General features: G+C 43.1%; 1 protein-coding gene across 6 annotated transcripts in view; it reads left to right on the top strand.

Annotated features, from left to right (window-relative positions):
* Nucleotides 1-27,012, top strand: part of Nsmaf (neutral sphingomyelinase activation associated factor) — a 63,028-nt gene that overhangs the window by 16,468 nt on the left and 19,548 nt on the right. For all 6 annotated transcript variants that reach the window (NM_181389.3, XM_063287865.1, XM_063287867.1 and 3 more), the window contains exons 3-21: nucleotides 3,560-3,638; nucleotides 3,891-3,958; nucleotides 4,037-4,073; nucleotides 7,090-7,140; nucleotides 8,135-8,206; nucleotides 8,575-8,622; nucleotides 8,719-8,771; nucleotides 13,519-13,648; nucleotides 15,585-15,656; nucleotides 17,500-17,608; nucleotides 18,852-19,028; nucleotides 21,141-21,220; nucleotides 22,124-22,214; nucleotides 22,335-22,398; nucleotides 24,585-24,636; nucleotides 24,727-24,847; nucleotides 25,186-25,317; nucleotides 25,829-25,871; nucleotides 26,342-26,505. In NM_181389.3, the coding sequence (NP_852054.2) occupies nucleotides 3,560-3,638; nucleotides 3,891-3,958; nucleotides 4,037-4,073; nucleotides 7,090-7,140; nucleotides 8,135-8,206; nucleotides 8,575-8,622; nucleotides 8,719-8,771; nucleotides 13,519-13,648; nucleotides 15,585-15,656; nucleotides 17,500-17,608; nucleotides 18,852-19,028; nucleotides 21,141-21,220; nucleotides 22,124-22,214; nucleotides 22,335-22,398; nucleotides 24,585-24,636; nucleotides 24,727-24,847; nucleotides 25,186-25,317; nucleotides 25,829-25,871; nucleotides 26,342-26,505 (1,643 nt within the window). The remainder of the gene's footprint in view (nucleotides 1-3,559; nucleotides 3,639-3,890; nucleotides 3,959-4,036; nucleotides 4,074-7,089; nucleotides 7,141-8,134; nucleotides 8,207-8,574; nucleotides 8,623-8,718; nucleotides 8,772-13,518; nucleotides 13,649-15,584; nucleotides 15,657-17,499; nucleotides 17,609-18,851; nucleotides 19,029-21,140; nucleotides 21,221-22,123; nucleotides 22,215-22,334; nucleotides 22,399-24,584; nucleotides 24,637-24,726; nucleotides 24,848-25,185; nucleotides 25,318-25,828; nucleotides 25,872-26,341; nucleotides 26,506-27,012) is intronic.

Below are 27,012 nucleotides of genomic sequence, written 5' to 3'. Positions count from 1 at the left end.
ATACAGTGTGAACTGGAGGAAAATCTGCTTTCTCCACAGCTTGCAATTGCTCCTGTAAAAACAGATCCAGTTGTTTTGTATCAGTTTTTGAAAGCTGTCAATCAAAGCATGTTTTTGTCTTTGAGTTTTTGTTTTCCTTGTACAAATTGTACTTCAGATTCACTAAATTGCTGATTAATATGCACTTATTCTCAGCTGGAAAATTCCAGCTAGTGAAGATAATGGAGTGATAGAATTTTTTTAAATCATACAATAGGCTCTGTTTTTTATTTCATTTTATTTTTTAAGATTCATTTATTTTATGTAGCTGACTTCAGACACACCAGAGGAGGGCATCAGATCCCATTGCAGATGGTTTTGAGCCACCATGTGGTAGCTGGGAATTGAACTCAGGACCTCTGGAAGAGCAGTCAGTGCTCTTAACTATTGAGCCATCTCTCCGGCCCTAGAATTTAAATCCCTGATGAAGCAATGGAACTGTAGGAGGGGCCAGCAGGCCACATAGAGCCTTTGGACAGAATACGACTGGGTGTTTTAGAGCGGTCACTGCCATTCGTGTGGCCCATGTGTGCTCACCCTGTGACTCCATAAGCTATAAAGATACCTCTCTCTGGCCCTTCATAAAGACTATACCATAGTTATAGTGTATGATAATCTTCAAGGGCTGCTATAACCATTTGGTGAGAGGTTAACTGAGAGCTTTGGTAATGGGCACACCAAGATTAATCTCACTTGTAGACACTGTGTTCCTCCTGAGGTTCTGTTGGATTCTGTTGGATTAGGGAACAGAATCTGATCTGTCTCATGGATGATGTAAAGAAGGATATGGCAGAGGAGTATCACACATGTAGTAAGCAACACTTATGGGCTGGGAGGTGAGGTTGCTGCTGCACTGGGAGGGCCCTTGTCTAGAACTTTTGAGAGAATATGTGTTCTATCCTGGTACTGCAAAAGGGACAACAAAAATGATGACATAAGGAAATTGATTTAGATTATTAGCAAATGTGAAGAGTAGGCAGAGGCAGGCAGACCTCTGTGAGTTTGAGGCCAGCCTGGTCTACAGAGTTAGTTCCAGAATAGACAGGGTTGTTACACAGAGAAACCCTGTCTCAAAAAACTGAAGGGAGGAAAAGGAGTAACAGCCCAGACAGAAAGCCATTGAATAACTGAAGAGAACTCTTAAAACTGTGATAGGGATTCGGAGGGGTAGCTCTCCACAGTTGGTGGCTGGGAGGGAAGGACTCCATTTTCTCTACTGTCTGGCCACCAAGTCTGGCCATTCTCCAGTGAGCATATGGGCAACAGAAATTGGACTTGTTTGGTTTTTTTTTTTTCTCCTTATTTTTGGGGAGAGGAGGTCATTGTACAGTGGGATGGGCAGACCTGGGAGGACTGGAAAACAATTGTGTTTGGGGTTCATGATGTGGTGTTACCAAAGAATCAATGTTAAATAATATGTTAAAGGAAAAAAAGAAAAAGAGAAAGAAGGAGTGCTTCCTTAAAGACTTACGTGGAAATGTCTCTGGTAACAGGTCTGCATGTAGACCAGCAGGGCTAAGGAGGGGTTCATACAAGAAGCAAAAATAACCACATATTGACAGATGCTAAAATAAAATGATTAGTGTATGGGCATTTTCTATTCTATTTGCTTATACTTAGAAATTTTATACTGTTGAAAAGTTTTACTGTTGGGTACGTTTGCATATTAAAAGTAGATGGACATAAGAACATGAAAAATGTAAATTTTCAAAACTCTTTGAGAAAGCAGAGTTGTTCCGATGGCCCTGTTCATCCATTCAGTGGAACACTGGGGATAACCAGGAAGCTTCAGCAAGCGTCCTTCCACAGGAGGAGAGACCGTTGCTGTGAAGCTGGGAGAACACCCTCAGACTAAGCGACTGTATTTCTTAGTGTGGCTTTTGTTGTTGTCATTGTTGTTTTTTGTTTTGTTTTTGACACTTTATGTACAGATAGAGACTTACAGATTTTTCTCCTCAGATTCCTCCGAATCCACAAGTCCTTGAATGCTCAGGTCCCTTATATAAAGTGGTCTAGTATTTGCATGTAACTTTCAAGCATCTTCCTGTTTACCTAACACATCTATGATTATGTACAGCACTAAACATGAAGCCTGCATAGCAGCACTTCCTCCCCACAGCAAATGCTGGTTTTGTGCTATCTAAAATTTAAAAAACAATCTGATTTGGGTGAATTTATGGAGATAGAAGCTTGGGTATTCAGGGCCATCTGCAGTTGCTTCAGTTAAAACAGGGTGACCCAAGAGCCCTGGATGGACAAAGTGAGAGAATTGACCCAAGGGCTAGAGAAGTATCCACAGGGCACTGAAATGATTGCAGAGGAAACAAGGGCTGGGAAGGTGGCTAAGTGGTTAAAACACTCTTCATGCACTCATGGGGGACTGAGTTCAGACCCACAGAACTATGTAACGTACTGGCTGGGAATGGCTGCCTGCCTGCAGTCCCAGCCTTGGAAGACATAAGAGGGCTTCCCTGGAGCACGCCACCCAATGAGACTCGCTGCCCAGTGAGGTTCGCTGCACAGTGAGGCTAGCCATGTTATGAGCTCTGGGTGCTGCTTGGAGATCCTGTCTCAAACAGCAATGTGCATGAGCAATGGGGGATGATTCCCACATCACCCACAGCCCTCCACATGCATGTGCACACACGTAAACATGAGCGCGCACACACATGCACATACATGTGAAAAATGGAGGAAAAAGAATGTGATCATAAGCATTGCACTTGTATAAAAGTGTACATTTAGGAATTATCTTTGTATAACTTTTTATAGATGCATTCAATATCCCTCACCTGTGTCTGACTCCATAGAAAGCTGTTGTCTTGGTTTAATCAATGATATGAATCAATTGCTAAAAGAAGGTTAAGGTAGTACATATTGGCCCAAATTAACAACAGCCTCTAAGACACTTGCATATTTTTTCCATAAAACATAGTAAAGCCATATGAATGTCTAGGAAACTAAGGAAGTGGTCAGCCCCACACCCGACTCTGATAGCATATCCACAGTCTTTACAATTACTTATCGCCATGATATAGACTTTCCCTGAATACCTCAGAAGCACTGTTTATGCTCTCTTGTATGTAAAATTCAAACAATTCTTCTGTGACAAAAAATGCTTTTAGTCAGTTACCTGTACTTGTTTAGTGTTGCCTTCTGGGTAGTTTTTCTAGGTTCAGAGAATGAAATCATCACAGATCTAGCATGTATTACTGCTTCTGAGCCTTTGTTTCTGTGGAGAGCAGTTGGAACAGTCAATAATGATGATGCTAGTAATTAATAATAATTACTGGGGCCGCGGGGTTGCAGTCAACCAGAGAAGCTGTAACTTCAGCCTGTGTGTGTCTCCATTCTCTTGAGAGTAGAGATAAAGGTAGCTTGTCACCATCCTGCTACACCCTTTCTCTCGTTGCCAAGCGTTTGTTAGCTGACACCTGAGCAGTCCACATTTTAGTCACAATAAATAACTTTGAGGCTGTATTGGTGTTCATCAGATAATCTGTCTCTTCTCTGGCTCCAGGAAAATCAGAGGCTCCTTAAAGATATGTTCAAAATCAGTGATTTTTGAACCAGATGCAATATCGCAGCCCATTCTTAAGGTAAAGGTGTTTGAAATGTGAGCAGAAACATTACTCTGTGTGTGTGTGTGTGTGTGTGTGTGTGTGTGTGTGTCTGTGTGTCTGTGTGTGTGTGTATGTGTCTGTGTGTGTGTGTATGTGTGTGTGGTGTGTGTGTGTGTGTGTGTCTGTGTGTGTGTGTGGTGAATGTGTGTGTGTGTATGTATGTGTGTGTGTATGTGAGTGTGTGTGTGTGTTTTCATCTTTATAATAATCTCTCTTAATTTTATCCAGATTCCTTTGAGAGACTGTTTAAAAATAGGAAAACATGGAGAAAATGGAGCCAATAAACACTTTGCAAAGTATGTCATTTTTTACTTTTAACTTTATTTCAACAACAAAAAATGTTACATGTCTCATGATTTTTATCTTCATTTCAGGGCAAAATCTTTGGGTATTTCACTCATTTTCAGTCAGGTAAGAAGCATTTAGTAAAAATACTAAGATGTTAGTATATATTTGCCCAAACTTGTGTGAAGATTTTTGTGAATGAATGTGTATAATTGTTTTGCATGATAAGATAAATCACTTATGTACAAATCACAACTAATGTTTAATTTAAATGCCTTGAGAATTTAATCCTTGATAAATAAACTTTTTAAAAAATAATATTTTCCCACAGGACCCTCTGTATTTACTAAGTATAAGAACTGCAGTTTGTCCTCAGGAGCTCAGGGGAGGAAGCTTGGAGTGAAAGCACAGCAGTTCCTTCTGTGGCCTCCCAGTGTTAAAGAGGTGGGAGGCCTGGGCCAGGCCGCCCAAGTGAGCTCAGGCTTATGTGTGACAGCCCAGCGTGCCTCAGAAGGGTGCTCTCCTCTCAGGAATGACCCGAGCTATTGTCTTTAGTTCATTGCAGATACATGCTGCATTCACTCAAGTCAGCATGGGCGTCTCATGGCAAATTAAAGTGTCTCTGTTAGCATGTCATCAGTAGATTGTAGATTGACAAAACTAAGTAAAGAAAAAGCAGAGGTCTTTCTTCGTTCCTTAGTCTGCAACTTCACATCCTTTACCAAAGGATGTGTTCCCTGGGTTGCATTCTGTGCGCTTCTGATGCGTCCAGAGAAACATCATTCTGTGATCACGTGAGTGCAGGAGACCTGTGGGGAACATGACTGCACTTGAGCACTTGGTCCAGAGGTTTGCACAGGACAGTGCCTGGAGCATTTTGGGGAGCAAAGCGGTAGGTATCAAGAGCGACCCCAGCTGTCAGAATCACGGAACCCTGTTAAACATGTGTTGACGTTCACCTTACAAAACCTGTTAGATTTTGGGTTAAGTAACTTTCTGTTAGTAGCTTCTGGAATTCCAATTTTATACCAAGAAGAAACTCACGAACTATCTTCAACTTCGTATTTAATGCCCCCGGTGCAAACAGGTCCGGCCATCTAGTGCTCTGTGGAGGGAGCGCTGTGAGTACCCCAGCTCCGAGTGCACAGTTCGTATTCATTACCTCTGGAGCAAATTGCAGCTCTTCATACATTGGAAGGAAAAGGCACTTTGTTTTTCTAGTTAAAAGTAACATTTCCTGAAGAGAACTATCCATCTTAATAAAGTTGTAATAGCTTGGTTTTTAGAAATAGAGCTCAAAATCCTCCCTCTTTTAATAGTTTTGGGAAGAAATCTCAGATCACACGAATTAAAAATCAGGGGTACCTAGATGCAAGCTACTCCCTCAAGGATTGTTTTAAGTATGATATGTCAAGACTTTTACCAGGTCTCAGAAATAGGTTTTAGTACAGAGTTGCACTGTCAGGTTTTTTGTTATAATTGCTGGTGGACTAACATGTTTGTGTGTGTATTAGGTGTGCTTGTTTAAATATTAGCTTTAAGCCACATGTTCAATAGGGGAGATAGATGGTAAGAAAAGAAATCTCTCCTCCAGTGTTAGTGATAAATGTTATGAAGGAAATGAAAACAGTACAGAAGTGGGGAACACTCCTGTGCTATTTTAGACAGAGTGGCTAGGAAAGAGTCACTGAGAAAGAACCACTTGACCAGTGCCAGCAAGGGGAGCCCCTGATGATCGTGAGACACAGGTGCTGATCAAAGTCAGAAGATCCAGAGCAGAGCAAGTACTACAGGAAGGCTGGAGTAGGGCCAGGGACTCTGAACCATCGGGAGGCTTTAGAGTCAGAGCAAATAAGCAAACCACTGGGAGCTAGAAGAAAGACTCTGACCTGATTTGTATGTGTTTGCAATCTTTCTGGTGAGGGTCCAGAGTGGAGCCAGGAGATCTGAGGGCATTCAGAAACCCGGGTGCTTCACTTGCATGAGGATGATGAGAGCTCGTCTGTCTGGATGTCCGTCTGGATATATTTTGCAGGAAAGCCTGGTAATGAGCTGATGACTTAGTTGCAGTGCATGAAAGAGGACACCCAGAGAGACTTCCAGCCAGCTGGATGAGGCCACCCTTCTGAAATAAAAGGGCCGGGGGGAGATAAAGAGGAACAGCTCCTTGGGGATTTGAGGAATGGGCTGCCTATAAGCCTTCCAGACTTGGAGCAGACGCTAGGGTGTTCTTGTCTAGGTTTCATGGGGCTGAAACTAGAAAGATAATGGAGACTTGGAGTTTCCAATGAACTTTTAAGCCCTGGGCCTGGGTAGAGCTTTCCAGGGCAGCCAAAAAGGCTTGAGAATTGACTGTGATGTTTGGTGACCTGCAGATCTTGAAGGAGTCGCTTCAGTAGTTTAGTGGGATATAAGGTGGTTAAGGGCTCAAAGAAATCACAAATAGCTCTGGCAAAGAGTCTTACTACACAAAGGTCAGACAAATGGCCAGAGGATGGTGTGATACCAACAGAATAGGTACCTGTGGCTTGTGTGAAGTGGAAGAGGTGTACCATGTATTGTTCTTGGAGCAGTTAGTGAGCTCTCACAGGAACGGAGCAGGCTCTGTATTCTGAACCCTGTTAGGACAACTGCCCTTGAGAAGCTGGGGCAGCTTCGAGGTGTTGCATTGTGAGAGAAAAGGCAGGAAATAACTGTCCAGGCCGTCGATGCACTCTGGAGATGGTGGTGTTGACTCTGTACTCTTTAAGATGCAGGTGGAGTGGTAGCCTCATGCAAATACCATGAGCCAAGTCTCCTTGAGGGAGGAGATCTCTTAATGTCCTTGAATGTGTTGTACATCCATGCCTTTGCTTTCCCCATTTGTTAGGAAACTGTCTCCTGGACTGACAAATTCTGGTCTTATGTGATTGGCTACTTGGTACAAATGATAGCATTTATAAGACATGTTGTATCCACTTGTTGATTCACTTTTTCATATAACATTTGTTATTTCAGAGTCAGTTCTTTAAAACAATACCAATAGGAATATGGGTGCCCTTGCAAATAGAGGTTGTATAACAATGTAAATATAGTGTCTTTATAGGAGTTCTTTTAGTGAGAAGTTTTGATTATTATTTCAGTGTTGACTTGCCTTTCTCAGGTATATTTCATTAAGGAGCACAACATCGTGGCACCGTATAAGATAGAACGGGTAGGTAAAGTTTCTCATGTATTATTGAAATTTATGCAACGAGTTTGATCAATAAGATTTTTATGATTCTGTTAACATCTTTAATCAAATATGGTAATACTGACCACTTCAGAGTTTATTCAGCCATTACAAAATTACCCCTGCAAGCAATATTTTTTGAAGCGTGTGAAACACAAACCACTCCTGCAGTTTTATAGACAAGAAAACGTGTAAGTGGCTCTCGCTCCCACTATCCCTCCGTACTTACGTGCGTCTCACCTGTGACTGTTCTCTTCTTGTGGCACTGTCTCCACACTTTGACACAACCCCCATGGGCAGTAGACTACTCTTTTTTTGAAGTCGAAAGCATTCCCGCCTATCCTTCCTCAGGCAGCTCCTCCGAGACCATCCGAAGTACAGAGCTGCATTTCCCTGCCAGCCACATAGCTATCAGTTCTTGGAAAGGTTCTCTGAGAACACAGATTATCAGGCTATTGCATTTATGGGTGTGTGTGTGTGTGTGTGTGTGTGTACACATGGGTATGTGCGTGCACACGTGTGCTTGTACATATCTATGTATACAAAGTGCATGGGGGAAATTGAGACCGAGTGTGTTATAAGGAATTTATCACAAGGAATTAGCACGTGAGATGAGGAGGAGCCATCCAGCCTCTGGAGAGCCGGCAGTGTAAGATCATTGTTTCTGAAGGGCAGGCAAGCTGGTGCCCCAGCATGGAGAGTCACAAAGGTGGAGATTTTAGTCTTTAGATCTCCTTCACAGACGAGACTCACTTACATAGAAGAGCTCAGTCTGTTCACCCAGCTTAGTGATTCATGTGTGGATTCCACACAGATACCCCCACAGACAAACACAAGCAATGAAATACGTTTGCATTTTTGTGACTGACATTGCATGTCAATGTGGCTGGGCCACAAAAAATTCGGAGATTGGCAGTTGCTGTGCAGATGCTCTTAACGCGTCAGGTTGACATGCTGCTGCTTTTGTCCTCATCAGGGAAAAATGGAGTATGTCTTCCAACTGGAAGTTTCTGGGAAGGTGGAAGATGTTGTGGAGACATTGCTACAGGTAGGCCAGCCTTCCACACTAGCACCCACAGAACACAGAGCAGACTGGGCTGGAAACCCTTGCTTTAGTTTTCACTTTTGGTTTTTGAGGCAGGAGAGCTCATCCCACGCTTGCACCGGGATTAAAGGCATGCTCGAGAAACCGGTTTTTTAAACCTCGTATCTCATATTACACAAATCGCCACTTTTCAGCACATGCTGCAGATTTACTTGAACATGTTGAATTTGAAAACTGTAGGAAAGGCTAGACATGTCAGAATCTTCACTGTTACTCAGTGACAAAGTATTCAGTATTTTCCCATTGCTTCTAAACAAATACTTGCGATTATCTTCAAGGAAAACTAATTGTGTATATTTGTAACATTGTAGCTGCACAGAGCATCCTGCCTTGATAAACTTGGTGACCAAATGGCCATGGTGAGTGTCCTGGACAATTGTTACATGTGGTTGGGTGTTAGCTTTGGTTTATGTCACTTAGACTTACATCCATATTTTTAAATGGTTTTCTCCTAGATAACAGCTATCTTGCAGTCACGTTTGGCTAGGACATCATTTGACAAAAACAGGTAAGATTTCGAGGTTTTGTTTTCTGATTAGAAATCAGTGAACAGGCAGGGCTGTGAGACAGCACTTGCCTCAAACAAGTGAGGCTTTGAGTGCTGATCCTAGCCACACAAATAGAACTGATGCCTTTATCATCTTCCTCCGACCTGCTCCTCTTAGGGAATGGCCCAGCCTATGAACGAGAGATCTCAGAGCGTCCTCTGCCCTTTATCTTCCTGACCTCTCCACGATAAAGCCCGTGCATCCCCATGGCCATCTCTCTAGCCCGTCTATTTGTCTTCTCCACTGTGATTGCCCCAGTGCACCATAGCAGCCCTTAGTCCATCTTCTCAGTGCTCAGCTTCCCCTCAGTTCCTCGTCACCCCTGAACCCAACGGCATGCTACATTTTGTCCTGTATGAAGAACACATTTATCACTTGACTGTCGGAACTAACAATGTCCAAGATGACCTGCTGGCACTGGTCTCAGCCCCTTGCATGGTAGTGCTTGGTCACTGCTCACAGCTCCAGGTGGATGTCTGCTCTTGTGAGTTTCTGGGCTTCGGCTGCTTACGAAGGGAGCAGATCCTGCTGGTCACGTCCTCTCGTTCCCTTGTTCCCTCATATTCTCTTTCCTCTGCCCCTTCATATTAGCCCCTTGGTTCTCGTGCTTAGAATGTGTACCTGCCTCTTGCTCCTGGCTAACTGGGCTTAGCTTAGCTGTCCGCTCTGCAGGAGAGTCTTTCTTTGGCTCTTCAAACTGCACTGAATACTGTCCCGTCATTCTCCACAGGACCAGGAAAGTACACTCATTGTTCTAATGGCTTTCCCATTGATTTTCTTGGCTTTATAAGCATGCAATACATTTTCTAAAAATAATGGTGCTTTTTTTATTATCATAGTCTCTTGTTTATTTCTTGCCTTATATTAATTAGATGTGGGCTACTTGCCTATATTTTTATGTCCTGTTCTTCTGTATTACTTTATCTTTACAATAACTATTGATTCCTGGTGGTACAAACTGTCTACAGCTCCATTTCTGGGGGATCTGACCTCCTAGAGTACCAGGTACATGTATAGTACACAGACACACATGTGGGCAAGACTCATGAACACAGCATGAAATAGATAAATCTTAAGGAGATTAAAAGTGGTTCTCTTTGAAAGTTTTCATTTCCTTGTCCAAGACCCAGAATGTCACACTGATGGATTTAGATGGGCATCTTTGCAGTATAAAATGAAATATTCTGTTTCTGTGCGCACTTTCTAAACAAGTGAAAGTAAACTTGCAAACAAAAGCTTTCATCATGCTTTTGAAGAAATGCCTCTTATCAAAGGAATAGAGCTATATTTCCCCTACTTTTAACATTGTCAAATTCTGACAACCTTGAGGGAAAGTCTAGTGAACGCAGACACCCTGTGATGTATGAGGCATGTGTTTGTGAGTGTATATCTGGCTTCCTTTGGGTCTTGCCGTGCTCTCTGGCACATTCATGTCACTGCTCTGCTGTGTGTGCATGCTTTGTTCAAGCACTTTTCTTGTCGTATCCCCTCGGTATGCAACAGGCAGCTCCTGTGAGGCACGTGGATGGCGTTAGCTGGTCCCAGTCATCGACTTCTACCAGTTCAGTGGGCAAAGGAGGTGGCTATGGTTCATGCAGATACTGTGTCCTGGCAGATAAGGAGCTTAGGGACCACAGGGGTGCGTGTGTGTGTGTGTGTGTGTGTGTGTGTGTGTGTGTGTGTGCGCGCGTATCCCTGTACATTCCTACATATTTCCTTGATAACCTTTCCTTTCCAAACATTTGTTACATGACATAGAAATGTAACAAATTCTTTTTTTTTAATGTTGGTCTTATACCCTGCCATTTCTAAATTCATGCATGAATGAATCCTAGATGTTTTTTTGTTTATTCATTTTTCTTGGTTTGGTTGGTTTTTTTTTTTTTTTCTATTGTTTCTTTTATCGTTTCTGGACAAGGACAGTTTCACAGACATTTGTGTTTATTTTCTGCTTGCTGTCTCACTGCACCATTTTGTTAATGGATGTGTTGGAAGCAGACATCCTTCCTTATTCTAGATCTTGTGGGGAAAAGGGTCTAATCCTAGTCACTGAGGAGCAGTGATGGCAGTAGGTTTTTGTAGGCACTCACTGTCACAGTGAGGAAGCTCATTTTGTTTGTTGGAACTTTTTTCAATAAAGGATGCAGAATTTTGTATATTTCCTGTACTTATGGAGATCATTTCTTTTCACTTATTCTGTTAATACTATAACTTTATTGAGTTTTTAGTTTTAAATGAACTATGTATTCATGTGAAAATACTCTTTAAGATGATGGTGTGTAAACCCTCTCTGTTGCTTGGTTGGCGTTTTGTCAGGTGTTTTTGCATGTATCTACTTGGGGACTTTGCTCTGTCCTTATTTAGCATTTGTTTTGGCGCAAGGTTCTATTGACCTCACAGGGTAGATTCGCATGTTTGCTGTGATCCTGTGTTTACAAGAAGAGACTTTTTCTTACAGTTTTTAAACATAATCTGTAGATAAAACTATATAAATACACTGCATTCTTAGAGGTTGTACTTAACGTTGTTTGTTTGTTTTTCCTGTCATTTCGAGAGAGGTTCCTGTTACACGGCTCAAACTGGCCTGAAGCCCACAATTCTTTTCCTTCCGTCTCCTCAGCATGTGGTGTCAGTCAGACCAACACACCAGCTTATGTTTGTTGTTGTTGCTGTTGTTGTTGTTGTTGTTGCTGTTTTAAATATGTATGGATGTTTTGCCTGCATGTGTGTCTTTCGACCATGTGCATTTCAGGTACCATGGAGCGCCCAGGAAAGAGTTTTGTTTTCCCTAAAACCGGAGCTACAAATGGATATGAGCTGCTGTGAGGGCGCTGGGAATGCAACCCAGGTCCTGTGCAAGAGCAGTCAGTGTCTTAGCTGCTCAGCCATCTCTCCAGCCTGCTCTTATGATTTAAATTAGATGTAGGACTATTTAATTTACACGTTGATTCTTATATCCGGTTTGGTAAGTTGTGTATTTCAATAATGTGTCTGACTTATGAGACATGTGTTTCTTAGATCCCTTTAACATTTGTAAAATTAAAAAAACACTATGTAGTTGGGGGGTGGGCTGCAGGTGCATGCCTGCCATGACACCCATGTGGAAGTCAGAGGACAAGTCTCACAAGTCAGTTCTCTCCTACCACCATGCAGGAGAGAAGTTAGACTATCTCACGGTAGAGCCATCTCATGGTATCGTGTCCTTTTAGTGCTAGCAGACTGCATTCGTGCCTATTTGTGCCTTCCTTATGGTGATACGTTTTGTTCCCACAGTGTTGCAAAGGGATTACAAATTTTATTGACCTCAAGTAACCTTTGCCTTAGTTTCCTAGTCTTCCATTTTATTTAAAGTTGATGTCTGTAACTAGGAGCAGGGCTGCGGGAGAGAGCATCAGACTTTCTCTTGTTACAGTAGCCCTTCATCTTAGAAGGTCCCCCCTAAAGAACTGCTTCTGGACTCGTTTCAGTCATCCATTTTGTAATTAACGCTGCCAGTTCTTCTTTTGCCCACAGGTGATTAGAAGTATTAGTTTTCACACAGCTGAGGATTTCGTAGTTATCTTTCTGTTACTGGTTTATTAATATTATTTGATCAGAAAATATGTTTTGCGTTTCACTCCTCTGGTGTTTGAATTTGTCTCATAGTCTAGTACATGGCTGCTCTTGGTGAATATTTCCTGGTTCCTGGTAGGAAGTGTATGCAGCAGTGGTTCCCTTTCAGCTGGCTGGGGGCCTTCCCAGGGTGTAGACATTATGGTGCTTGGTTGACTGGTTTGTCATTTGCTGGAGAGGTACACTAAAACTGACAGTGACGATTGTAGAGTTACTGGAGCCATCCAAGTCTGCAGACTAACCCCTGTGAAGCTGCCCTCCTCCTGCCTCTGACCTGTAGGCCTGCTTCTTCCCTCTTGCAGTCAAGGCCATTTAAATGTTTGAGCTCTCTGCTTCTGATTGGTTCTAAGGACTCATGAGGACTCCAGAGTTCTCTTCGAGTTTTCACACTTTCAGTTAGAGAAAAGTTTGTGCCAGCGTCGTGTCCTGAGATTTCTGTCTACTTCCCTCGGTGCCAGGATTGAACCAGGGCTCCTGCATAAGTGCCCTCTAGCACCAAGCCGAATCCTAGGCCCCTGTGATTTACTTTTAATCCGATTATTTAACTAAGTAATCACCCTACAATATGAATAATTTAGTTGTTTTCACACTACTTTTTTAACTCACAAATCAGAAATGGAGCTTTTTTTAAAAGCATTTTAGGAGTAGAAAAGGCATCATTGAGTGGTTTTTATATGGAGAAATGAAACTGACCTAAAAGCAACTGTAATTATGTGTTACAACCCTGATAAGGTAAATGTGCTAAGAGTAGTGTCTTTCTCTGTAGCCCAAGTGCTGGGGTAAGAGGTGCACAGCACCACTCTCAGCTCTAAAAGTAGGTCTTAACCGTGTGAAAGTAGGAAGTCGCATGAATGCAGGACAAGCCTCAGGGCTGATCATTTGGGAGAGACTTGTTTCTGTGACATGTAAGGTCTGCAATGAATAAAAAAGCCAGGCCTCCACTACGCCATTTGAAAGTGTGTCAACTTTATTTAAGCAGCCGCCTCATCTGTGTAGTGTTTAGACAGATAAGCAAGCAAACTCATACTGTGCTTAAGCCTCAACAGCAGGTCAGTTCCTAACTCTTCTTACTTGTGCTGCAAACCATCTTTGCAGGTTCCAAAGCGTTTCAGAAAAGCTGCACATGGAGTGCAAAGCAGAGATGGTGACGCCTCTGGTGACGAACCCTGGGCATGTGTGCATTACTGACACCAACCTGTATTTCCAGCCTCTCAACGGGTACCCGGTGCGTAGATCACGGGGCCATACAGTGCTTGCTTTGGTCTTCCAGCTAGATTTTCCAGGAAGCTGACATTATTACTGTGCCCTCACATCTTGGGGAAGGTCAAAGTCATTTGGCAACCCTGTGTAGAAGTGACTTCCTAGTGCCCTACGTAGTCAGAGTCTGGTGCACACTCCCCTGAATTTCAGCCATTCTGAAGGACCTTGTACCTAGTGGTGTGTAAAGAGTGTCCACCCCTCCTGATTATGGATGAGTCGAGGGAGACTTATCCTTCTGCTAGGAGCACAGGGAAGGACACCAAGGAAGTGCTGTGATGAATGGGAAATGGATCCTCGTGTGCAGTTGCCTGTGTATAAGCATGGGGGTGTGGGCTGCTTGTTTCTCACCATTGCAGACTGTGGCTCTCTGACTTCTCTGAGTGGTAGTGTAGGGTTCTCACAGCCAGTGTGGAGTCGTGTAAGATACCACAGTCAGGAGCTGTAGGACCCATCCCACCATCTAGGAAACCATCTTCTCTTTGAAAAGAATGCTAGACCTAAAACTCTGCCAGGAAGTGACCATAACCTAGGATCTACACCCACACTAGTAAAGACTTGCTGCTTATCCAGAGAAGGTCCTTTTCCGAGTGGGCCATGATAGCAGGACAAGTCCCATCCCTCTGGCCACACAGCTCTGCACCATTTGGCAGAGCACCTGTTCCCCAGGGGCCGTTTTCTGTGGAAGAAGAGAATGCTGTGGAAACTGTTGAGGGAGGTAGTCATTGACTCTAAATAGCTCAGACATGGTGTCATAACACTTCTGTCCACTAGGTGGTGGCACATACTGGGCAAAGTTTCCAGTGACACATGTGGCACATGGCTGGCTGGCCTGGTGTTCTGATACTGGCTAATACAGTTACTATTTTTGGTCAGAAACTTGCAGAAAATGTATGGCACCACAGCCTCAGGGGACATAGTGTACATGTGTGTATACCCAACCTGCTGACCAGGCTTCCCTAGCCTGGCTTCCCTGTTACCTGGGAGCAGGGATGTTGAAGCTTTGCCTTATCTAAGCATACAATAATTTCTAACTTTGATTCTTTCTTATAACTGTTTTCAAGTATCAAAGAATCAAAATGTTTTTTTCCTTTAAAAAAGAAAGTTTTAAAGTCTTGCCTTATGTTTTAATTTATCAGCTTTAACACTGTAATATTAAGGAAATGAAAAACATAATTCTTTAAAATAGAAGATGTTAGAACAAAGCAAACCATAGAGAACCTCGGGGCTGGAGCAGTGGCTCAGTAGTAAGAGCCTGTCCTGCCCAGTCGTCACAACGCTGGCACCCTCAGAATACATGGCGTCCCATGCATACCAGTAACCTCAGCGTAGAGCCAGGTGCAGACAGGTTAAGGGAGAGACCCTGCCCCAAAGGATAGGTGGAGAGAGAGAGACAGACAGAGACAGAGACAGAGACAGAGAGAGAGAGAGAGAGAGAGAGAGAGAGAGAGAGAAAGAGAGAGAGCGAGCGCTCAGAGGGCACTCGATGAACCCTTCTGGCCTTCACATATGAGTGAAGATACATGTAGTCCTGTATACGCAGGCGATTGCATATACTCCAAGGTACACAGACAATCAGACAGACAGACCGACAATGTTTTAAAAGAGTAAATTTTTTGAATAGCCATTTTTACTCATTGCTGAATGCTACAAACCATGCAGTAATCCTCGTGATACCTGAAAGATGAAAATAGCATTATCATCTGAGATTGCTGACGAGGGTCAGGAAGGTGTCCGAGCAGAATGCGAAGCCAGGTATGATTTGTCCAAGATCCCTCCTAGGTGTTTACTTGCAGCGCACCGGGAAGGCAAGGATTGTATGTCTTTCCCTCACTGCTGTAAGAAACAAACGAACAATTTTTAATTGAGCTACAATGGTGACACTATCTTTGTACTTTTTAAAGAAACCTGTGGTCCAGATAACGCTCCAAGATGTCCGGCGCATTTACAAAAGGAGGCACGGCCTCATGCCTTTGGTGAGTTCGGGCGCTGTACAGTTACCTGTGGGGGATTGTCTCGCCTGCAGTGTAGCAGCGAATTCACTTACAGGGCCCCGCACAGGCCTGGAAGCTCCAGTGTGCTGTATGTGAGCACGTGGAGGCTAGAAATTGATACAAGAATAACTTTTCTGGAAATAAGAGGTTTTGGGGCAGAAAATACTTTTGCTCAAAGAGCAAAAGACTAGAGGGTCCTTAAGCATCTCACTCCTGAAATTTCCGAACTTCTGGCCTTAGGCTAGAACCTAAGTCCAGGGTTCCTCCCACCTCATACCCACTACAGCCGGGTCTCAGAGTAAGACTGGGAAGACCCTCAAAGTCCTTTAGTACAGTGAGAGAGTACAGGCAGACAGTCACAGTGTTTAATGTAGTCTCTGAGCTCAATGAAAGAGAAATAGGGGACCTGAGAGATGGCTCAGCGGTTAAGAGCACTGAGTGCTCTTCCAGAGGTCCTGAGTTCAAATCCCAGCAATTACATGGTGCTTCACAACCATCTGTAATGAGATCTGATGCCCTCTTCTGGTGTGTCTGAAGACTGCTAGAGTGTACGTATATATGATAAATAAAAAAATCTTAAAAAAAAAAAGAGAAATAGGGAAGGCAAACATTAAAGCATTCAGCTGCTTCTACCCACCACTTCCCTCACTACACACACACACACACACACACACACACACACACACACACACATCACTTACATTTGTCTCACATATGCACCTTACAATCACCACTGATAGATGATTCCAAGGTGTTTGGAATTGACAGCAATATGAATTCATTTTCTCTTGCAGATTATAACTAGCTTGTTTTTGTACTTTTAAAGATTGATTGATTGATTGATTGATTGATTTTTATGTGAGTACACTGTCATTTCCTTCAGACACACCAGAAGAGGGCATCAGATCCCAGTACAGATGGTTGTAAGCCACCATATGGTTGCTGGGAATTGAACTCAGGACCTCTGGAAGAGCAGTGAGTGCTGTTAACCACTGAGCCATCTCTCCAGCCTGTTTTTGTATTTTTAATTTGTGAAATTCAAGTACCTATTTTCCGTTCATTTCTAATGTTGGTAGAAAGTGAAGGGAAAGAGATCCTATTAGAAATCTGGTGCTCGCTCGTATATAGAAGAACAGTCAGTAAGGCGACAGAATTCATTGGTTCCTCTCCTTGTTTCCACCACAGCTGCTGTACATACAAAGAAAGCAGCCCTGAATCCAGGATTAACTTCTAACTTCTCTGGGCTCTCCCTGCTGTCTTTTCCCATCTCACCTTGCCAGCATGATGAAGCCTACAAAGCTTGTAGTTGTCTTTTCTCGTGAGAGTTGGCCTTACTTTACAGACCTGAGGGCCCTGAGGTTATGATCTCCTGCATCAGCCTCCCAAGTGCTGGGAAAACATTCAGCTCATAGGTTTTTTTAAGTAACCATAATTGAATGGCCTATTTGACTTATTAATTTCTTATGTTTCATGGTTACTTAATATGTACAAGAAAGCTAAACATTTATATCCAAGGAAGAAACGAGGGTTGACTGGTAATCTAATTTTAAATTTCAGAATAGTAAATTAATAAAAGCAATAGTCAGTAACAGGATTTGGTACCAAAGAGAATTACATTGTTTGCGTAAGGTGGTATATCTTGTTTTCAAGAAGTTTTAAGACAACACATATGACTATAGGGATACATATCCTTGAATCAAATTATAGATGTAGACAAGGTTAAAAACTTAAGCGTATAAATGCTTACCTGACTTTTGAGATGATGTACACATGTGATTTCAGGATGAACGTGGTGCTATTGGTTTTATTCTTTTTTATTCCTTAGGGCTTGGAAGTGTTTTGCACAGAAGATGACCTGTGTTCTGACATATACCTAAAGTTCTATGAGCCTCAAGACAGAGATGACCTCTATTTTTATATTGCCACGTACCTAGGTTTGCTGGTTTCCTTATATCTGTTTATTGAAGGTAGTTAAGGACCTAAGAAGCCGGGACAGCACATAAGAGAAGAGACATCACTTCACCATAGTTAGATGTGTTTGTTCTGTGATACAGTATCTTAAAAACAAGAGAAATGTGAATTTATTTTGGTGAATTCATTTGTGTGTTTTTAAAGCTCTTGGTGACTATGTTTAAATACATCCCTGTTTTAATGACCTCCAGCTTGAGTGAGTTACAAAGAGACTACTCAAGCGTTTTCATGTCCAGTCACATGATGACTTAGTCGTGAATACCAACCCAGAGGGTGTTGAGGTGGGAGAGGATGTTTGTATGTAGGTGGATGCTGAGGTTGTTGCCAAAGCTGCTCCCTTCCTCCCTCCCCTGGCTTCCCAGCCACCACTCACTCTATGTGAGCTCACTTCTAAGTTTGTTCAAGCTTTCCCCAAAGGGCCCAAGAGCTAAAATAAATGTTTCATTTCTTAAAGCCTTTCTCTGGTAATTAACTAGAAACTTGGTAAAAAGTCAATATGAGTGCATAAAGAGCAGAACAGCAAATGAGCTGTTGTTTGATATATCCAGGAAAGAGCTTAGACTCAAAAAAGCAGTTTTCTAAACAAAATGGCAAGTCCACTCATTTGTGGGTAAGTTGAGTCATCCCCCAGTCTTTCTAAATCCAGAGTTCTCACTAAGAGGTCATTTTTCCAGGGACGTCGGCCTTCCTAGATGCTCTGGTTTGACACTTAGCCCTGCTGCAAAATTCCCCTTTTTCTTTGGAGTTTTTTTTTTTTTTTCTTGAGATCATAGAGAACATGAAGCTGATAAACTGACAGTGGCCCACTTCTTCAGAGTCTAAAAACAGTTAATGAAGCCATATGGTTCTGTTCTAGTTTCATAAACATGTGGGGGCAGTGTACACAGTGGCCATGGTCCTTAAGACTGTCAAAACCCAGCATGTCCGATGGAGCTTTGTTACTCTGTGAAATTGCCATCTGTTTCCACACACCACTTGTGTGTTCATTTCATAGTCTCAGTATGGGCTCAAGTTATGTAATATCTGGGAGGAGTGGCTTGGTAGCTCAGGATACTTAACTCCTTTTCCTGGATCTTTGTGAGAACAAATCAACAATTCAGAAGTTCGTGGAAGGGCCACACCCAGGAGGCTTGTTCTGACACGTTATGTCAAAGCTAGCCAGTGTCCTGCGAAGGGCAGTAACCGCCAAAGCCCCTCTCCCCTCAGAACACCACGTGGCAGAACACACTGCGGAGAGCTACATGCTGCAGTGGCAGCGAGGGCACCTGTCCAACTACCAGTACCTGCTCCACCTCAACAACCTGGCCGACCGCAGCTGCAATGACCTGTCCCAGTACCCTGTGTTTCCATGGGTAATAAGTGACTACTCCAGCCCAGAGCTAGGTGAGCACTGTTATGCAGGCTTCCAAAGGGAAGGATGCCGTCTGAGTCAGGGTTTCACTGCTGCACATGGTCACCATGACCAAGGCAGCTCTTAGAGGGACAACATTTGATTGGGGCTGGCTTATGGGTTTAGAGGTTCAGTCCATTATTATGAAGGCAGGAGCATGGCAGCATCCAGGCAGGCATGGTGCAGACAGAGCTGAGTTCTGTATCTTCATCTGAAGGCTGCTAGCAGAATACTGACTTCTAGGCAGCTAGGATGAGGGTTGTAAAGTCTACACCCACGGTGGCACACCTATTCCAACAGGGCCACAACTTCTAATAGTGCCACTCCCTGGGCCATATACAAATCACCTCAGATGTGATTCCTTCTATATCAGACCTCATTACAGGACAAATTTGGACTCTTTTCAGTTTTCTCACCAAAGATTACCAATTTCCACTTCAAAATATTGGACAAATGTTGTATAGTGTTTTTTGTGTATTTACCCATTCTCAAAGGTCATACATAGAAAATATGTACAAAATTTTAATTCAGTCTTCCTGCTATTATGTGTAAGTGTCAAGTTTTAAAATAAGTTTCTCACTGAAAATTTCAAGTTAGTTCATTATTTTAAATTTACATTGAGATTTTAAATACCAAAAAAGAAAAAAAAATCAGCATCTACTGTGGATCACAGGAGGAAATGGAAGACACCCACAGTCGTATTTGAGAGGTGACTATGCTCAGGCCTTGTGTTACTGTGATGAAACGCCTGAGAAAACCAAGTTATAAGATTGATTTCAGCCCACAGTTTCAAAGGGCTCCATGCACCATAGCAAAGGGCCATGGCAGCCAGGAAGCAGAGAAAGAGAGTAGGGCAGAGGCCTAGGAAAGATACAGCCTGAAGACATGTCCCCAGTGACCCTCTCCAAAGGTTCTGCCTCTGACTTCTCACTGCTTCGTTAATAATGGCATCTTATTATGAATGAACTAAAGGATCCGTCCATTCATTAGGAATACAACCTCCTCATCCCCATCTGATTGTCTCGGGAAATGCCAGTGAGGACACAGGCTCTCAGGCCACCCGAGCTGGCACTCAGACTATCACAAGTAACACTCATGTTTTTGTGACATTAACACTTCTTTCTTGGTCCCTTAAATAATGTTCCTAAATAATGTGTTAATATTGTTATTTTATATCATAGCATTTAAAAATTATGTATGACAAACAACAGCTCGCTTAACAATTTAGTGAGTTGAAGTTTGACATAGAAAGTGCTAACAAATTGTTTAAGAATATAAGATCATATTTCTTAGTTAATTTTCAAATATTTTGATTTTCAAATGTTACTGACAACACAAGATAATAGTCACTGCAATTCAGACATAGAACATAAACCTTAGTAGGAGAATATGGGTTTAAAATTTGTTTTTGAGTTTTATTTGGAATTGGGTTTCCTTTGTTTTTGATTAGAAAGTAATTTAAGATGACACTTGTTCCTTCCTCCCCCCCCTCTTTCTCTCTCTCTTTCTCTCTCTCTTTCTCTCTCTCTTTCTCTCTCTCCCCCTCCCTCCCTCTCCCTTCCTTCCTTCCTCCCTCCCTTCCTCCTTCCCTCCCTCCCTTCCTCCTTCCCTCCCTCCCTTCCTCCTTCCCTCCCTCCCTCCCTTCCTTCCTTCCTTCCTTCCTTCCTTCCTTGCATTTGGAAGTTGGTGTGGGTGGGAACATCTGCCGTGGAGAGCCTATGTGGTGACCTGAGGACAGCTCTGTGGGAGTCAGTCCACTTCTTCTTTGATGTGGGTCCTAGGGATTGAACTCCAGTTGTCAGGCTCCGTGGGAGATGTCTTTACCCACAGATCCATCTGGTCTGTTGCAAAAAATATCTATATTCCAGGTATCTCATACTACAGATGTTACTGTTAAGTAAATGTAATTTTGTTTCAGGATTTTTTTTCTTTGTTTTTTTTTTATTATTATTTTTTGTTTGCTTGTTTTTGCAGCTCTATAAATATATAGGTACTTACTATTTGTGGATTTATTTCAGTTTTTGGAACTACTTTGTAGAAGCAGGCGTGAACTTGGCTCATTTCAGGAGAGTAATGGTATACTGCTACTGTGTTTGTATTCACAGATTTGTCAAATCCTGCAACCTTCCGAGATCTTAGTAAGCCAGTGGGAGCCCTAAATCCAGAGAGGCTGGAGAGACTGCTGGTACTGTGTGGGCTCTTTGTTTCTAAGCAGCATTGCGGGGCATGGCCTGTGCTTGCTTAGTAAGGGAATCTCAGTCCCTAGGCTTAGGTGCGCTGTTGACACACGTCCTCACCCTTCTGTGACCACCTTTTCTGTGTGCTTTGCTTTAATTTGGGAAGTGGGAGAATGAGCTGCTTGAATTATTTTCATGCAGATATTGTTTGATAAATTGCAAAAGAGTTGCACAAGTGCAGCGCGTGTTTTTAAGCTTTACCCACCTTTAGCTTCCGGAAGTGACCAGCCCCCTCCCTGCTTCCCCTGAATCCTCAGATAAAAGACACACACACAGGGTTTCCTTTAACCTTGCCTTCTTAGCACAATTGCAGGGCACTGCTGTCTCAGTCTCTTCCACCTGCCTTAAACTTCAGTTGCTAAGCTCCCCTGACTACTCCCCTGTAGGACCGGCCTGTGTGGCTGCTCTGTTTTGAGGTCTCACATGGTTGCTCAGTTCTCCTCTCTCCAAAGCAAGGTGAACTATATCTCCTTCCTTGCGTCCCGCTCCTGCCTACAGGGATCCAGAAATTCTACCTGTCCCTTCTGCCCAGCAATTGGCCCACGACTTTCTTTACTGGCAGATCAAGAACCAATTGGGGAATAGGACCTTAGCATCAGAACCTCTCCCTATACACTAAATTATTTGTGTTTTGTTGGGTGTCAGCACCCATCAACACCCTGCCCCCAGAAAATGAGAGTCTGCAACAGGAGTGCTGCTAGCCATAGCTGTGCTTTCTCACTGGCCCTCTGCTGTTCCTAAGACAGGGATTGGGAAAGTAGTGTGTCCAGTTCTCTGCTAAGGGTTGACTCCTCAGGCCGTTACTGTCTCACAGTCAACACAGACCCATGGCTGTTTGTTCTTATTTGTAGACTCGATACCAGGAAATGCCTGAGCCGAAGTTCATGTATGGGAGCCACTACTCTTCCCCAGGCTATGTGCTCTTTTACCTCGTTAGGATCGGTAAGGCCGGCCTCAGTGGCATTTAAACCCTGAGCCATCTCTGAAGCCCTAGTGTACTGTTTCATGTAGATTTCCAGATAACTCTACAGTCTGACTTAACCCTGATTTGTTTCCCTCTAGCACCAGAATATATGCTGTGTCTACAAAATGGAAGATTTGATAATGCAGATAGGATGTTCAACAGGTTTGGAAACAACACTTCACCATTTTTAAAGCTTTCTGATTATACATGTATAGTGTGTTTGTTTTAAAATTCTAGATGTATACAAAAGTGGTAAGAAATATAAAACCTGAAAGGTCTGGATTCATATGCCTTTAACCCCCAAGAGACAGAGGCAAGGGTTGGGGATTTAGCTCAGTGGTAGAGCGTTTCCTAGGTTCGGTCCCCAGCTCCAGAAGAAAAAAAAAAAGAGAGAGACAGAGGCAGGCAGATCTTTGTGAGTTCTAGGCCAACCTGGTCATGCAGAGTTCTACTGAAAGATCCCACGCAGAGAGACCCTTACTCAAGTCTTGGGAAATCGCGGACCCCAGATACAGAGAGTCCATTTTGGATGTAATAAGCAAAGGCGAGGTTTATTACGGAGACCTATTACAGAGATCTCCGGGCGGACACGTTTCTCATGCAGGAGAAAGAGGTGTCGACCGGAGAGGCTGGGAGAAAGAGTATTTAAAGGCAGAGGCTGTGAGCCCAGGGGATGGGGGATGTCAAAGGGGAAGGCACCACAAGTTACAGGATTGTTTTATGGCTCCAGGAGATAAGGGGACACCAGAAGGTTTATGGCCCCCTGGTTCCTGGAACAGAGCTACTAAATCAGGAGAACGGTTGGGTCTTCAGGTCCTCATTATTTTTAAAAGTTTGTCAGAATTGATGAAGCATCTGTATTTGAAACACCTCTGGTTAGGCTTGGGCTGCGGGTTTCCTGGAGTGCTCTCTGTAGGACACAATGGCTGGAAGGCACAGTGGGGGCTTAAATAAACATCACAGGGGCAGAACAAAGAACAGTTACTCACGCAGGGTGATAAGCAAAGTAGTTCTCTTGCATTTTTAACAATCTGTCTTCCAGAGACAGGTCCTGTTGTTGAGTTTTGGGCTAATTTAAAACTCTATCTCTCACTATGACAGCCGGGACTACCTAGTAAGACCCTGTCTTAGAAACAAGTGATTTCTTTCAGGCTTTTTCATAATGCGTGTGTATAGGAAAATATATGTTTTTAATTATTCTAACTGTATTTCATGCATCTGAGTGTTTACCTGCATCTATAAATGTACACCATGTGTATGCTATGCCCATGGAGCCAGGAGATTTTTCTGGAGCTGGACTTAGAGACAGTTGTGATCTACCATGTGGTTGATAGGAATCCAATCTACATCTTCTAGAGGAGTAACTGGTCCTCATAGCCACTGGACCATCTCTAAAGTCCTAGGAACTGATTTTTGTTTGCCTTGTTTTGTTTCAAGACAAAGGTTCTCTGTGGTGTAGCCTTGACTGTTTTGGAACTCACTCCATAGACCAGGCTGGCCTCCAATCCTGAGATCTACCTGCTTCTGCCACCTGATTGCTGGGATGTGCCACCACACTAGGTTAAGGAACAAATTTTCAAATGTAGTTTTTCTCCTGTCCTGTGCAGGCTGAGCAGTTTTCCCCATACTATTTTGAAAGAATGCTTTTAAAAACGATTGTGTCGGGCTGGAGAGATGGCTCAGCGGTTAAGAGCGCCCGACTGCTCTTCCAGAGGTCATGAGTTCAATTCCCAGCAACCACATGGTGGCTCACAACCATCTGTAAAGAGATCTGATGCCCTCTTCTGGTGTATCTGAAGACAGCTACAGTGTACTTATATATAATAAATTTAAAAAAAAAAAAAAAAAAAAAAAAAACCAAAAAAACGATTGTGTCCTGTTTTAGAATATACCATAATTACTCAAACTATTATTCTCTATTGGGCAATCACACTTCTCTCCAAAGAGAGAAATTATTCTTTTTACTAATTATGCTATGGTGAAAGCATTAAAATTGGCTTACACATTTATATGATAAACATTTCCCTACCAGAATACAAAAAAGGAACAACACCCTTTGTGTCTGATCTTTTCTGGAGCCACAAAGCAGTTGCAATAGGATCCTAGGGTGTGCACCTAGGGCAGGAAGCGTGTGGTGCCGTGGGGTGTGGTTTACTCTCCTGTGGGCTAGTGAATTCCACCAACGCCCTGAGTCAAGGAGCCTCACATGGATGTTACAACCTGTGTCAGTGAGAAAGCTAGATCACCAGAGCCTGGAACAGTAGGGGTCAGTGGAAGGACGTAGAGCAGCCTGCTGCTGCTGTCTCCATAGCTCGGGTTAATCAGCACAGCACTCTTTTCATGTCTAGCATTGCAGAAACCTGGAAAAACTGTTTGGATGGTGCGACGGACTTCAAAGAGGTAAGTAGCCCAGGAAGCTGGTGAGCCACGGGGCTCTGGTTCCTGAATGCTTGAGAGCATCTGTTGTGTACCCCCACCTCCAACCTGCAGTTGATCCCAGAATTCTATGATGAAGACGCCAGCTTCTTGATCAATAGTCTGAAGTTGGATCTGGGGAAGAGACAAGGAGGGCAGATGGTTGACGACGTGGAGCTTCCTGCATGGGCCTCAAGTGAGTGTCTGTACTTGCCTTCCCAGGAGTGCAGTGGCAGTGTTATTTGTTGTATTGTGTCACTTGTGAGTTTGTGTATCCCAGCCAGAAGTGTGCGTAGTCTACATTGTAAGGAGATCTATTTATGTTGGCCAGATCTAAACATTGTAAAAATGGTTCCTGACACTTTTTTCGGGGAAAAAATTATATAAGATGAAATCTTAATTAGAAATACGTAAAAAGGAAAAAACATAAAAGCATCTCCTCCGAGAAGTTTTATGCACAAATGGATAGGTACAAGAAATGAAAGAAAATACAGTAGAGATGGCTTAAAGTTCTGATGAAATCTGCTCTGATAGGTCCCCAAGACTTTCTCCAGAAGAACAAGGACGCCTTGGAAAGCAGTTATGTGTCTGAGCACCTTCATGAGTGGATTGATCTGATATTTGGCTATAAGCAAAAAGGGAGTGAGGCCATAGGGGCCCATAACGGTATGTAATATTGGCTGGCATTTCACCTAGTGTCCTGTGAGGAGGCTGCAGAAGGGAGAGCAGGAGTTCAAGACCAGTCTGGGCTCTGTGTCCAGACTGCAAATCAAATAGAAATCTCTGATAGGACAGTGACGTCAGTGCCCGTGAAGGCCAGAGATGGCTTTCAGTTAAGCAGGAAGAAGATAGCAGCAGTCAGCCTCATCAGCCTCTGCTCGTCAGTAACAAATTACCTGAGCTGAAATCCAGAAGTGACTCAAGGGAAGCCCAGTCACTCCAGTACTGTGTCTAAGGCTTCCTTCCCTAAAGTGAAAGCAATGCTAACCAAGAAGATACAAGATAGCAGCCATAACAGAATACCACAAGTTAGCATTTACTCAGCTTGAACATTGGTCTGTTTTACAAATGAATAAGAGTTTCTATGCATACAGTTAAGTTGCGTTGCGTACATTCTGTGCAGAGTATATATGACTAAATGTACATATTTTCAATAGTATTTACCTCTCTCCTTCAGTGTTTCACCCCCTGACCTATGAAGGCGGTGTAGACCTGAACAGGTATGCACGTTTCACTACACAACAGTTCTGTTTGATTATTAATGCATGTATTGAGAGGTTAAATTATGAAATTATTTATATCTTGCTTTCAAGTTGCTAAAACACAGGGGATAGGGGCCGGTCAGCCAGCTCAGCTACTGACAGCACTTACCACTGTTTGAAAGGATCTGAGTTTGATTCCTAGCGCCCTGTTTGGAAGCTCAGAGCTCTCTGGAACTGCAGCTCTGAGGAACCTGGTGCTCCTTTCTAGCCTATTCAGGCACTGTACGTGTGTGGTATTACCTCACACACAAACACAAATAAATAAAAATAATCGGAATCAATCATTGGAGAAAGGACATATTATGGAAAGGTGTATGAACAAGTTTAGTCTGTGCTCGTAGTATCTTTGGGGGTTTTTGTCTCCAGCAGATCTGCAGTTTGAACGTGAACCTGGTGCTTTATGCCATCTTTTATATTTCTTCCTAAAGCATTGAGGATCCCGATGACAAAGTAGCCATGCTGACCCAAATTTTGGAATTTGGGCAGACACCAAAACAGCTGTTTGTGACACCACATCCTCGAAGGATCACCCCCAAGTTTAAAAGTTTGTCCCAAGCGTCCAGCTACAATGCTTCTATGACAGACTCCCCAGGTAAGTCTTGTAAGAGTGAATGTAGAGTGGCCCCTTTGTCTGTCTTTTGTGAGGAATGTGTTTCTGAAGAGTCTGAAACAGATGAAACATGAACTCCTGAGTTGCTCAAAGATGTTTGCCTCTGTAGGGGGCTTTGGGCTGTTCCAGTGGCAAAGCCCTGCCTTTGTCTTCCGTGCCAGGCCTTGGGCTCAGCCCCAAGCACCACAAAGCAAACAAGCATATTCGTTCCACTCCTGTTTCTGTTCTAGGTTGTTTGTTGGAAGAAATTAAGTCACATTTTCTGGCCATCCATTATGACTGTGATTTCCCTAGCTGCTTCCTTTTCTGTGGTTTTAAAGCTCCTGCTCCACGCTTAGCAATACTGTCCGACGTATACTCCCACACACGCATGCTTTTCTAGAGAAGACTTGCCAAACTTACATGAAGGTTGACTTCAGCTCAAACTGCTGTGCTTTTTAACCTGTTTACCTTTTCTTGATTTGCTTCCATTCTTCCATCCATCCTTCC

The sequence above is a fragment of the Rattus norvegicus genome, chromosome 5 (genome assembly GCF_036323735.1).
Source record: "Rattus norvegicus strain BN/NHsdMcwi chromosome 5, GRCr8, whole genome shotgun sequence".
Taxonomy (NCBI): Eukaryota; Metazoa; Chordata; class Mammalia; order Rodentia; family Muridae; genus Rattus; species Rattus norvegicus.
This window is presented reverse-complemented; position numbering and strand designations above follow the sequence as displayed.